Raw genomic sequence first — 14190 nt, 5'->3', positions numbered from 1 at the left:
GCTTATTATTGTACACATATCTCTGCTTATTATTATTCACCCATCTCAGTGCTTATTATTGTACACATATCTCGGTTCTTATTATTGTACCCATATCTCAGTGCTTATTATTGCACATACATCTCAGTGCTTATTATTATTCACCCATCTCAGTGCTTATTATTGTACACATCTCGATTCTTATTATTGTACCCATATCTCAGTTCTTATTATTGATCATACCTCTCAGTGCTTATTATTATTCACCCATCTCAGTGCTTATTATTGTACACATATCCCAGTGCATATTATTGTACACATAGCTCGGTGCTTATTACTGTACACATATCTCAGCACTTATTATTGTACATAAATCTCTGCTTATTATTATTCACCCATCTCAGTGCTTATTATTGTACATATATCTCTGCTTATTATTATTCACCCATCTCAGTGCTTATTATTGTACACATATCTCGGTTCTTATTATTGTACCCATATCTCAGTGCTTATTATTGCACATACATCTCAGTGCTTATTATTATTCACCCATCTCAGTGCTTATTATTGTACACATATCTCTGTTCTTATTATTGTACCCATATCTCAGTGCTTATTATTATTCACCCATCTCAGTGCTTATTATTGTACATATATCTCTGCTTATTATTATTCACCCATCTCAGTGCTTATTATTGTACACATATCTCGGTTCTTATTATTGTACCCCTATCTCAGTGCTTATTATTGTACACATAGCTCAGTGCTTATTATTATACACCCATCTCCATGTTTATTATTGTACATATATCTCGGTTCTTATTATTGTACCCATATCTCATTGCTTATTATTGTACATATATCTCAGTGCTTATTATTGTACATATATCTCAGTGCTTATTATTATTCACCCATCTCCTTGTTTATTATTGTACCCATATCTCAGTGCTTATTACTGTACACATAGCTCAGTGCTTATTATTATACACCCATCTCCATGTTTATTATTGTACACATTAGTGATGTGCACCGGAAATTTTTTCGGGTTTTGTGTTTTGGTTTTGGATTCGGTTCCGCGGCCGTGTTTTGGATTCGGACGCGTTTTGGCAAAACCTCCCTGAAAATTTTTTGTCGGATTCGGGTGTGTTTTGGATTCGGGTGTTTTTTTACAAAAAACCCTCAAAAACAGCTTAAATCATAGTATTTGGGGGTCATTTTGATCCCATAGTATTATTAACCTCAATAACCATAATTTCCACTCATTTTCAGTCTATTCTGAACACCTCACACTTCACAATATTATTTTTAGTCCTTAAATTTGCACCGAGGTCGCTGGATGACTAAGCTAAGCGACCTAAGTGGCCGACACAAACACCTGGCCCATCTAGGAGTGGCACTGCAGTGTCAGACAGGATGGCACTTCAAAAAAATAGTCCTCAAAAACAGCACATGATGCAAAGAAAAAAAGAGGCGCAATGAGGTAGCTGTGTGACTAAGCTAAGCGACCCAAGTGGCCGACACAAACACCTGGCCCATCTAGGAGTGGCACTGCAGTGTCAGACAGGATGGCACTTCATAAAAATAGTCCCAAAACAGCACATGATGCAAAGAAAAAAAGAGGTGCACCAAGGTCGCTGGATGGCTAACCTAAGCGACACAAGTGGCCGACACAAACACCTGGCCCATCTAGGAGTGGCACTGCAGTGTCAGGCAGGATGGCACTTCAAAAAAATAGTCCCCAAACAGCACATGATGCAAAGAAAAATGAAAGAAAAAAGAGGTGCAAGATGGAATTGTCCTTGGGCCCTCCCACCCACCCTTATGTTGTATAAACAGGACATGCACACTTTAACAAACCCATCATTTCAGCGACAGGGTCTGCCACACAACTGTGACTGAAATGACTGGTTGGTTTGGGCCCCCACCAAAAAAGAAGCAATCAATCTCTTCTTGCACAAACTGGCTCTACAGAGGCAAGATGTCCACCTCCTACTCATCGTCCGATTCCTCACCCCTTTCACTGTGTACATCCCCCTCCTCACAGATTATTAATTCGTCCCCACTGGAATCCACCATCTCAGGTCCCTGTGTACTTTCTGGAGGCAATTGCTGGTGAATGTATCCACGGAGGAATTGATTATAATTCATTTTTATGAACATCATCTTCTCCACATTTTCGGGAAGTAACCTCGTACGCCGATTGCTGACAAGGTGAGCGGCTGCACTAAACACTCTTTCGGAGTACACACTGGAGGGGGGGCAACTTAGGTAAAATAAAGCCAGTTTCTGCAAGCGCCTCCAAATTGCCTCTTTTTCCTGCCAGTATACGTACGGACTGTCTGACGTGCCTACTTGGATGCGGTCACTCATATAATCCTCCACCATTCTTTCAATGGTGACAGAATCATATGCAGTGACAGTAGACGACATGTCAGTAAACGTTGGCAGGTCCTTCAGTCCGGACTAGATGTCAGCACTCGCTCCAGACTGCCCTGCATCACCGCCAGCGGGTGGTCTCAGAATTCTTAGCCTTTTCCTCGCACCCCCAGTTGTGGGAGAATGTGAAGGAGGAGCTGTTGACGGGTCACGTTCCGCTTGACTTGACAATTTTCTCACCAGCAGGTCTTTGAACCTCTGCAGACTTGTGTCTGCCGGAAAGAGAGATACAACATAGGTTTTAAATCTAGGATCGAGCACGGTGGCCAAAATGTAGTGCTCTGATTTCAACAGATTGACCACCCGTGAATCCTGGTTAAGCGAATTAAGGGCTCCATCCACAAGTCCCACATGCCTAGCGGAATTGCTCTGTTTTAGCTCCTCCTTCAATGTCTCCAGCTTCTTCTGCAAAAGCCTGATGAGGGGAATGACCTGACTCAGGCTGGCAGTGTCTGAACTGACTTCACGTGTGGCAAGTTCAAAGGGTTGCAGTACCTTGCGCAATGTTGAAATCATTCTCCACTGCGCTTGAGTCAGGTACATTCCCCCTCCTTTGCCTATATCGTAAGCAGATGTATAGGCTTGAATGGCCTTTTGCTGCTCCTCCATCCTCTGAAGCATATAGAGGGTTGAATTCCACCTCGTTACCACCTCTTGCTTCAGATGATGGCTGGGCAGGTTCAGGACTGTTAGCTGGTGCTCCAGTCTTCGGCACGCGGTGGCTGAATGCCGAAAGTGGCCCGCAATTCTTCGGGCCACCGACAGCATCTCCTACACGTCCCTGTCGTTTTTTAAATAATTCTGCACCACCAAATTCAATGTATGTGCAAAACATGGTACGTGCTGGAATTTGCCCACATGTAATGCACGCACAATATTGGTGGCGTTGTCCGATGTCACAAATCCCCAGGAGAGTCCAATTGGGGTAAGCCATTCTGCGATGATGTTCCTCAGTTTCCGTAAGAGGTTGTCAGCTGTGTGCCTCTTATGGAAAGCGGTGATACAAAGCGTAGCCTGCCTACGAACGAGTTGGCGTTTGCGAGATGCTGCTACTGGTGCCGCCGATGCTGTTCTTGCTGCGGGAGGCAATACATCTACCCAGTGGGCTGTCACAGTCATATAGTCTTGAGTCTGCCCTGCTCCACTTGTCCACATGTCCATGGTTAAGTGGACATTGGGTACAACTGCATTTTTTAGGACACTGGTGACTCTTTTTCTGAGGTCTGTGTACATTTTCGGTATCGCCTGCCTAGAGAAATGGAACCTAGATGGTATTTGGTACCGGGGACACAGTACCTCAATCAAGTCTCTAGTTCCCTGTGAATTAACGGTGGATACCGGAAACACGTTTCTCACCGCCCAGGCTGCCGAGGCCTGAGTTATCCGCTTTGCAGCAGGATGACTGCTGTGATATTTCATCTTCCTCGCAAAGGACTGTTGGACAGTCAATTGCTTACTGGAAGTAGTACAAGTGGTCTTCCGACTTCCCCTCTGGGATGACGATCGACTCCCAGCAGCAACAACAGCAGCGCCAGCAGCAGTAGGCGTTACACTCAAGGATGCATCAGAGGTATCCCAGGCAGGAGAGGACTCGTCAGACTTGACAGTGACATGGCCTGCAGGACTATTGGCTTTCCTGTGTAAGGAGGAAATTGACACTGAGGGAGTTGGTGGTGTGGTTTGCAGGAGCTTGGTTACAAGAGGAAGGGATTTAGTGGTCAGTGGACTGCTTCCGCTGTCATCCAAAGTTTTTGAACTTGTCACTGACTTCTGATAAATGCGGTCCAGGTGACGTATAAGGGAGGATGTTCCTAGGTGGTTAACGTCATTACTCCTACTTATTACAGCTTGACAAAGGCAACACACGGCTTGACACCAGTTGTCCGCATTTTTGTTGAAATAATTCCACACCGAAGAGGTGATTTTTTTTGTATTTTGACCAGGCATGTCAATGGCCATATTCGTCCCATGGACAACAGGTGTCTCCCCGGGAGCCTGACTTAAACAAACCACCTCACCATCAGAATCCTCCTTGTCAATTTCCTCCCCAGCGCCAGCAACACCCATATCCTCATCCTGGTGTACTTCAACACTGACATCTTCAATTTGACTATCAGGAACTGGACTGCGGGTGCTCCTTCCAGCACTTGCAGGGGGCGTGCAAATGGTGGAAGGCGCAACCTCTTCCCGTCCAGTGTTGGGAAGGTCAGGCATCGCAACCGACACAATTGGACTCTCCTTGGGGATTTGTGATTTAGAAGAACGCACAGTTCATTGCTGTGCATTTGCCATCTTAACTCTTTTAAGTTTTCTAGCAGGAGGATGAGTGCTTCCATCCTCAGGTGAAGCTGAACCACTAGCCTTGAACTCCGTGTCGTAAATGGCACATTGGCAAGTTTACGCTTCTCCTCAGACGATTTTGATTTTGATTTTTGGGTCATTTTACTGAGCTTTATTTTTTTGGATTTTACATGCTCTCTACTATGACATTGTGCATCGGCCTTGGCAGACTACGTTGATGGCATTTCATCGTCTCAGCCATGACTAGTGGCAGCAGCTTCAGCACGAGGTGGAAGTGGATCTTGATCTTTCCTATTTTACCCTCCACATTTTTATTCTCCATTTTTTAATTTGTGGAATTATATGCCAGTAATATATCAATAGCAATGGCCTACTACTATATATACTGCGCACAACTGAAATGCACCACAGGTATGGATGGATAGTATACGTGACGACACAGAGGTAGGTAGAGCAGTGGCCTACTGTACCGTACTGCTATATATTATATACTGGTGGTCAGCAAAATTATGCACTGTCCTCCTACTATATATATATATATACTGTGCAAAACTTAAATGCACCACAGGTATCGATGGAAAGTATAATTGATGACACAGAGGTAGGTAGAGCAGTGGCCTACTGGACCGTACTGCTATATATTATATACTGGTGGTCAGCAAAATTATGCACTGTACTCCTACTATATATACTACAATGCAGCACAGATATGGAGCGTTTTTCAGGCAGAGAACGTATAATACTGGTGGTCACTGGTCAGCAAAACTCTGCACTGTACTCCTCCTATATAATACTGGTGGTCCCCAGTCCCCACAATAAAGCAGTGTGAGCACAGATATTTGCAGCACACTGAGCACAGATATGGAGCGTTTTTCAGGCAGAGAACGTATAATACTGGTGGTCACTGGTCAGCAAAACTCTGCACTGTACTCCTACTATATAATACTGGTGGTCCCCAGTCCCCAAAATAAAGCAGTGTGAGCACAGATATTTGAAGCACACTGAGCACAGATATGGAGCGTTTTTCAGGCAGAGAACGTATAATACTGGTGGTCACTGGTCAGCAAAACTCTGCACTGTACTCCTCCTATATAATACTGGTGGTCCCCAGTCCCCACAATAAAGCAGTGTGAGCACAGATATTTGCAGCACACTGAGCACAGATATGGAGCGTTTTTCAGGCAGAGAACGTATAATACTGGTGGTCACTGGTCAGCAAAACTCTGCACTGTACTCCTCCTATATAATACTGGTGGTCCCCAGTCCCCACAATAAAGCAGTGTGAGCACAGATATTTGCAGCACACTGAGCACAGATATGGAGCGTTTTTTAGGCAGAGAACGTATAATACTGGTGGTCACTGGTCACTGGTCAGCAAAACTCTGCACTGTACTCCTCCTATAGAATACTGGTGGTCCCCAGTCCCCACAATAAAGCAGTGTGAGCACAGATATTTGCAGCACACTGAGCACAGATATGGAGCGTGTTTCAGGCAGAGAGCGTATAATACTGGTGGTCACTGGTCAGCAAAACTCTGCACTGTCCTCCTACTATATAATACTGCTGGTCCCCAGTCCCCACAATAAAGCAATTAGCACACTGAGCACAGATATTTGCAGCACACTGAGCACAGTCAGATATGGAGCGTTTTTCAGGCAGAGAACGTAGATATTTGCACTTGCAGCACACTGAGCACAGATATTTGCAGCACACTGAGCACAGATATTTGCAGCACACTGAGCACAGATATTTGCAGCACAATTTGCAGCCCACTGAACATAGAAACTGAGAGGACGCCAGCCACGTCCTCTCACGATCATCTCCAATGCACGAGTGAAAAATGGCGGCGACGCGCGGCTTTATATAGAATCTGAATCTCGCGAGAATCCGACCGCGGGATGATGACGTTCGGGCGCGCTCGGGTTAACCGAGCAATGCGGGAGGATCCGAGTCTGCTCGGAACCGTGCAAAAAAGGGTGAAGTTCGGGCGGGTTCGGATCCCGAGGATCCGAACCCGCTCATCACTAGTACACATATTACGGTTCTTATTATTGTGCCCATATCTCAGTGCTTATTATTGTACATATATCTCAGTGCTTATTATTGTACATATATCTCAGTGCTTATTATTGTACATATATCTCAGTGCTTATTATCATTCACCCATCTCCTTGTTTATTATTGTACATATATCTCAGTGCTTATTATTGTACATATATCTCTGCTTATTATTATTCACCCATCTCAGTGCTTATTGTTGTACACATATCTCGGTTCTTATTATTGTACCCATATCTCAGTGCTTTTTATTGTACATACATCTCAGTGCTTATTATTATTCACCCATCTCAGTGCTTATTATTGTACACATATCCCAGTGCATATTATTGTACACATAGCTCGGTGCTTATTACTGTAAACAGCACTTATTATTGTACATATATCTCTGCTTATTATTATTCATCCATCTCAGTGCTTATTATTGTACATATATCTCTGCTTATTATTATTCATCCATCTCAGTGCTTATTATTGTACATATATCTCTGCTTATTATTATTCATCCATCTCAGTGCTTATTATTGTACATATATCTCTGCTTATTATTATTCATCCATCTCAGTGCTTATTGTTGTACATATATCTCTGCTTATTATTATTCATCCATCTCAGTGCTTATTATTGTACATATATCTCTGCTTATTATTATTCATCCATCTCAGTGCTTATTATTGTACATATAGCTCTGCTTATTATTATTCACCCATCTCAGTGTTTATTATTGTACATATATCTCTGCTTATTATTATTCATCCATCTCAGTGCTTATTATTGTACACATATCTCGGTTCTTATTATTGTACCCATATCTCAGTGCTTATTATTGTTCATACCTCTCAGTGCTTATTATTATTCACCCATCTCAGTGCTTATTATTGTACACATATCCCAGTGCATATTATTGTACACATAGCTCGGTGCTTATTACTGTACACAGCACTTATTATTGTACATATATCTCTGCTTATTATTATTCATCCATCTCAGTGCTTATTATTGTACATATATCTCTGCTTATTATTATTCATCCATCTCAGTGCTTATTATTGTACATATAGCTCTGCTTATTATTATTCACCCATCTCAGTGTTTATTATTGTACATATATCTCTGCTTACTATTATTCACCCATCTCAGTGCTTATTATTGTACACATATCTCGGTTCTTATTATTGTACCCCTATCTCAGTGCTTATTACTGTACATATAGCTCAGTGCTTATTATTATACACCCATCTCCATGTTTATTATTGTACACATATCTCGGTTCTTATTATTGTACCCATATCTCAGTGCTTATTATTGTACATATATCTCTGCTTATTATTATTCATCCATCCCAGTGCTTATTATTGTACATATATCTCTGCTTATTATTATTCATCCATCTCAATGCTTATTATTGTACATATATCTCTGCTTATTATTATTCATCCATCTCAGTGCTTATTATTGTACATATATCTCTGCTTATTATTATTCATCCATCTCAGTGCTTATTATTGTACATATATCTCTGCTTATTATTATTCATCCATCTCAGTGCTTATTATTGTACATATAGCTCTGCTTATTATTATTCACCCATCTCAGTGTTTATTATTGTACATACATCTCAGTGCTTATTATTATTATTCACCCATCTCAGTGCTTATTATTGTACACATATCTCGGTTCTTATTATTGTACCCATATCTCAGTGCTTATTACTGTACATATAGCTCAGTGCTTATTATTATACACCCATCTCCATGTTTATTATTGTACACATATCTCGGTTCTTATTATTGTACCCATATCTCAGTGCTTATTATTGTACATATATCTCAGTGCTTATTATTATTCACCCATCTCCATGTTTATTATTGTACACATATCTCGGTTCTTATTATTGTACATATATCTCAGTGCTTATTATTGTACATATTTATCAGTGCTTATTATTATACACCCATCTCCATGTTTATTATTGTACACATAAGTCGGTTCTTATTATTATACATATATCTTAGCTACTTTCCTATTAAGCATGTCCCTATGCTATATAAACAAGCAGATACATACCCTGTCTCAGTCATGGTAACCTCTTCTATATAACAAGTATACTATTATATGTGATACTGTTATATCAATGATACTATAATATACAGAATTACATGAGACGTGCAGAGGCACGTGAATTTTACAGAAGCAGTCTGGGAGCGAAGGCTACAGTACTTCAATTTGTGCCAATCATATACATTTAAAACTGGAGTCATATATGCAAGTTCGGTACAAAGGTTGCAGGCTATTTTCCAAAATTGAGACACAGTGACACAAATGTACCTGCTTACCAGCCAAAGGTGGTGTTTATATACATCTTTGCAGACAGTTGCTCATATCTATCTAAGTGAATGTAACATACATGGCACGAGTTCAGTATGAAATCCAAACTGTCGCGATCCCGGCGGTCAAAATACTAACACCGAAATCCTCACATTCGGAATCTCAAGCACAGCGTCTGTGCTCGCCACGCATCGGCCACGGTGGTGACCTTTGGTCGCCATACTAATCTATTCCCCCTCGGGTGTTGGCGAGGACCACCACCCAAGTGGGAATTCTGGGTGGCGGTCGGGATTCCGACAACCGGCATTTAATTCGGCGGCAGGATTTCTGCGGCTGGATTTCGTTCGCCAAGCTCCCAACAGTTAGGAAATTAACTGCGTCCCCATGGTACAACACAAACACAACAAGGCAGCTCTGCATCACTGTTCTTTAAAGAACCTAAATGGAAAGGTGACCAGGCAAACTTGGAAGTGTTCAGTTTCCCCCATTAGCCTAGTCTGTCCCTGTAGGGACACTAACAACTGTATGGCATTATTTTCTCCAGTTTTTATAACATGAACAACTATAATTTTATTTCCTTAATTCCTGCTATATGATCAGATGTGTGGTTCAATACAGCTTTTCACAGCTTTTTTTTTTAACTATTATGTTGATCTATAAATACAAAAAAAAACAGTAACACTGTAAATACTTACTTAAATGGAGAAGATAGTTCTGTTACATTTGCTGTTGAATCCAAAAGAAACCATTGCTGTATAACATTATTTCCTGATTCCACGTTAAGTACTGGGTAACCCATCTGTCTAGTCCAGGTATCCATAACTTCTTTCACTGGTTTGCCGCTAGCCTAAAGGAAGATAACAGTGGCCATTTATATCACAAAATAATAAAGCATTATTGCATCTTAGTGACACAGAGAAAACAAACGGGTCACATGGCCCTCACCTCTGCCAGGGAACCCCAGAAGTCATCGGTTTTGGCATTCTTGAAATGGTAGTTCTTTAGGTAATTCTAATAGAAAGAATACTGTTATGTTTTATATTAAATTAACTGCAATGAAAGATTATACAATATTTACATGCAAAAAACAAGACTATTGTGGAAAGTAAATCTTCAGATTTTATCACAAAAGTATAACCTTTCACTAAAGCAAAGCAACCAGTAGCAATCATCGCTTATTGTTTTCCATTCTTCAGCACATATTATTAGTACATAAATACAATGGGGGAGATGCAGCATAGATCGCTGTTACAACTAAAAGTGCAATTTTTGAGAATCTCAATTGCAAAGAATTGCCCAGAAATGGAAAAAATGCCTACTGCAGTTCTGCATATGCATCGCAATCTATACGCAAAATCAGGAACATCGAAGGGGTAAAATCCATCGGTGACAAGCCAGAGCATCCACAAATCTGCACATGCTATTGCATGCAAGTGAACGCAGATGATGTCAGGGATCTGCCCGCCAAACGGCCATGACATGCCTGCATTTTTGCCACCACTCCCTCGAAACGCCATGTCACCACCCCTTGACGCTCACTTCCTGTCAATCACTGTTCGATTGCATCAATATAAAATTGCAAATGCAATGCAGCCCAGACACATGAGCAATGCGGACGGTTTTCAATTTTGCAATTTAGCAATCCATACTGAAAGTTAGTATGTAACTCCCTGTGCTGCCCTTCTGATGCTTAGCAATGTCCTGGCAGTCATAAGTTCTCCTCAGCTTGCAGAGAATACAGTTCAGTACAGCTGTCTTCTCTTCTACATCATCCCGTTATTTACTATGACATTGAGCAGGCAAAGGGGGAGATGTATCACATTTTGGAGAGAGAGAGAAAGAGAGAGAGAGAGAGAGTACCAACCAAACAACTTCTGTCATTTTACAGACTGTGCTAGATAAATGGCAGTTAGGCTATATAGCCTGCACTATATTCTGTAGTTTTACAGTCTGTATAATTAATGCAGATGGAAAACAGTTCATTTGCATGTAGAAATATCACAGCATGCATGCATGTTTTAAAGACATGGATTTATACCGTACCTGACATCCTTCTTGGAATTTCTGTGGCGTAATCCAGTCTTCCAGCATTCTCAGAATGGAGGCCCCCTAGGAAACATAAATCACATTTACAATGTGAACTTTTATTTTGCTTGTCTGCACCAACAATTCTACTAGGATAGGATTTTATAGAAATCTACTGTATATATGACGTATGTAAATTAATTTGGTACATATTCAGTTGGGAGCAAATTTAAAAAAAAAATTTGCACAGGGTTTTTCAGGCAGGTATTCAATTGGGTATGAGGTTTTTCTCTATCGTCCTAGTGGATGCTGGGGTTCCTGAAAGGACCATGGGGAATAGCGGCTCCGCAGGAGACAGGGCACAAAAGTAAAGCTTTCCGATCAGGTGGTGTGCACTGGCTCCTCCCCCTATGACCCTCCTCCAAGCCAGTTAGATTTTTGTGCCCGGCCGAGAAGGGTGCAATCTAGGTGGCTCTCCTAAAGAGCTGCTTAGAAAAGTTTAGCTTAGGTTTTTTATTTTACAGTGAGTCCTGCTGGCAACAGGATCACTGCAACGAGGGACTTAGGGGAGAAGAAGTGAACTCACCTGCGTGCAGGATGGATTGGCTTCTTGGCTACTGGACATCAGCTCCAGAGGGACGATCACAGGTACAGCCTGGATGGTCACCGGAGCCTTGCCGCCGGCCCCCTTGCAGATGCTGAAGTAAGAAGAGGTCCAGAATCGGCGGCAGAAGACTCCTCAGTCTTCTAAAGGTAGCGCACAGCACTGCAGCTGTGCGCCATTTTCCTCTCAGCACACTTCACACGGCAGTCACTGAGGGTGCAGGGCGCTGGGAGGGGGGCGCCCTGGGAGGCAAATGAATACCTATTTTGGCTAAAAATACCTCACATATAGCCTCCGGAGGCTATATGGAGATATTTAACCCCTGCCAGAATCCGTTAAGAGCGGGAGACGAGGCCGCCGAAAAAGGGGCGGGGCCTATCTCCTCAGCACACAGCGCCATTTTCCCTCACAGAAAGGCTGGAGGGAAGGCTCCCAGGCTCTCCCCTGCACTGCACTACAGAAACAGGGTTAAAACAGAGAGGGGGGGCACTAATTTGGCGTTAGAAATATATAAAAAAGATGCTATAAGGGAAAACACTTATATAAGGTTGTCCCTATATAATTATAGCGTTTTTGGTGTGTGCTGGTAAACTCTCCCTCTGTCTCTCCAAAGGGCTAGTGGGTCCTGTCCTCTATCAGAGCATTCCCTGTGTGTGTGCTGTGTGTCGGTACGTGTGTGTCGACATGTATGAGGACGATGTTGGTGAGGAGGCGGAGCAAATTGCCTGTAATGGTGATGTCACTCTCTAGGGAGTCGACACCGGAATGGATGGCTTATTTAGGGAATTACGTGATAATGTCAACACGCTGCAAGGTCGGTTGACGACATGAGACGGCCGACAAACAATTAGTACCGGTCCAGACGTCTCAAAAACACCGTCAGGGGTTTTAAAACGCCCGTTTACTTTAGTCGGTCGACACAGACACAGACAGGGACACTGAATCCAGTGTCGACGGTGAATAAACAAACGTATTCCTTATTAGGGCCACACGTTAAAGGCAATGAAGGAGGTGTTACATATTTCTGATACTACAAGTACCACAAAAGAGGGTATTATGTGGGATGTGAAAAAACTACCGTAGTTTTTCCTGAATCAGATAAATTAAATAAAGTGTGTGATGATGCGTGGGTTCCCCCCGATAGAAAATTATGGGCGGTATACCCTTTCCCGCCAGAAGTTAGGGCGCGTTGGGAAACACCCCTTAGGGTGGATAAGGCGCTCACACGCTTATCAAAACAAGTGGCGGTACCGTCTATAGATAGGGCCGTCCTCAAGGACCAGCTGACAGGAGGCTGGAAAATATCATAAAAAGTATATACACACATACTGGTGTTATACTGCGACCAGCGATCGCCTCAGCCTGGATGTGCAGAGCTGGGGTGGCTTGGTCGGATTCCCTGACTAAAAATATTGATACCCTTGACAGGGACAGTATTTTATTGACTATAGAGCATTTAAAGGATGCATTTCTATATATGCGAGATGCACAGAGGGATATTTGCACTCTGGCATCAAGAGTAAATGCGATGTCCATATCTGCCAGAAGATGTTATGGACACGACAGTGGTCAGGTGATGCAGATTCCAAACGGCACAAAGGTGTATTGCCGTATAAAGGAAGAGGAGTTATTTGGGGTCGGTCCATCGGACCTGGTGGCCACGGCAACTGCTGGAAAATCCGCCGTTTTTACCCTAAGTCACATCTCTGCAGAAAAAGACACCGTCTTTTCAGCCTCAGTCCTTTCGTCCCTATAAGATCATATCTGCCCAGGGATAGAGGAAAGGGAAGAAGACTGCAGCAGGCAGCCCATTCCCAGGAACAGAAGCGTTCCACCGCTTCTGACAAGTTCTCAGCATGGCGCTGAGACCGTACAGGACCCCTGGATCCTACAAGTAGTATCCCAGGGGTACAGATTGGAATGTCGAGACGTTTCCCCTTCGCAGGCTCCTGAAGTCTGTTTTACCAAGGTCTCCCTCCGACAAGGAGGCAGTATGGGAAAAAATTCACAAGCTGTACTCCCAGCAGGTGATAATTAAATTACCCCTCCTACTACAAGAAAAGGGGTATTATTCCACACTATATTGTGGTACTGAAGCCAGAAGGCTAGGTGAGACTTATTCTAAAAAATTTTTTTGAACACTTACAAAGGTTCAAATCAAGATGGAGTCACTCAGAGCAGTGATAACGAACCAGGAAGAAGGGGACTATATAGTGTCCCGGGACATCAGGGATGCTTACCTCTATGTCCCAAATTTGCCCTTCTCACTAAGGGTACCTCAGGTTCGTGGTGCAGAACTGTCACTATCAGTTTCAGACGCTGCCGTTTGGATTGTCCACGGCACCCCGGGTCTTTACCAAGGTAATGGCCGAATTGATGATTCTTCTTCGAAGAAAAGGCGTCTTAATTATCCCTTACTTGGACGATCTCCTGATAAGGGCATAGTCCAGGGAACAGTT

General features: G+C 42.7%; 1 protein-coding gene across 1 annotated transcript in view; it reads right to left on the bottom strand.

The window, feature by feature from the left end:
* Positions 1-14190, bottom strand: part of ENPEP (glutamyl aminopeptidase) — a 243618-nt gene that overhangs the window by 62871 nt on the left and 166557 nt on the right. Inside the window, exons 8-10 of the mRNA XM_063918907.1 lie at positions 11146-11211; positions 10048-10113; positions 9798-9949 (exon numbers count right to left, since the gene is read on the bottom strand). Coding sequence (XP_063774977.1) covers positions 9798-9949; positions 10048-10113; positions 11146-11211 — 284 coding nt within the window. The remainder of the gene's footprint in view (positions 1-9797; positions 9950-10047; positions 10114-11145; positions 11212-14190) is intronic.

This window comes from Pseudophryne corroboree, chromosome 1 (assembly GCF_028390025.1).
Source record: "Pseudophryne corroboree isolate aPseCor3 chromosome 1, aPseCor3.hap2, whole genome shotgun sequence".
In the NCBI taxonomy this organism is placed as follows: domain Eukaryota; kingdom Metazoa; phylum Chordata; class Amphibia; order Anura; family Myobatrachidae; genus Pseudophryne; species Pseudophryne corroboree.
The sequence above is the reverse complement of the archived record's forward strand: the minus strand, read 5'-3'. Positions and strand labels throughout refer to the sequence as shown.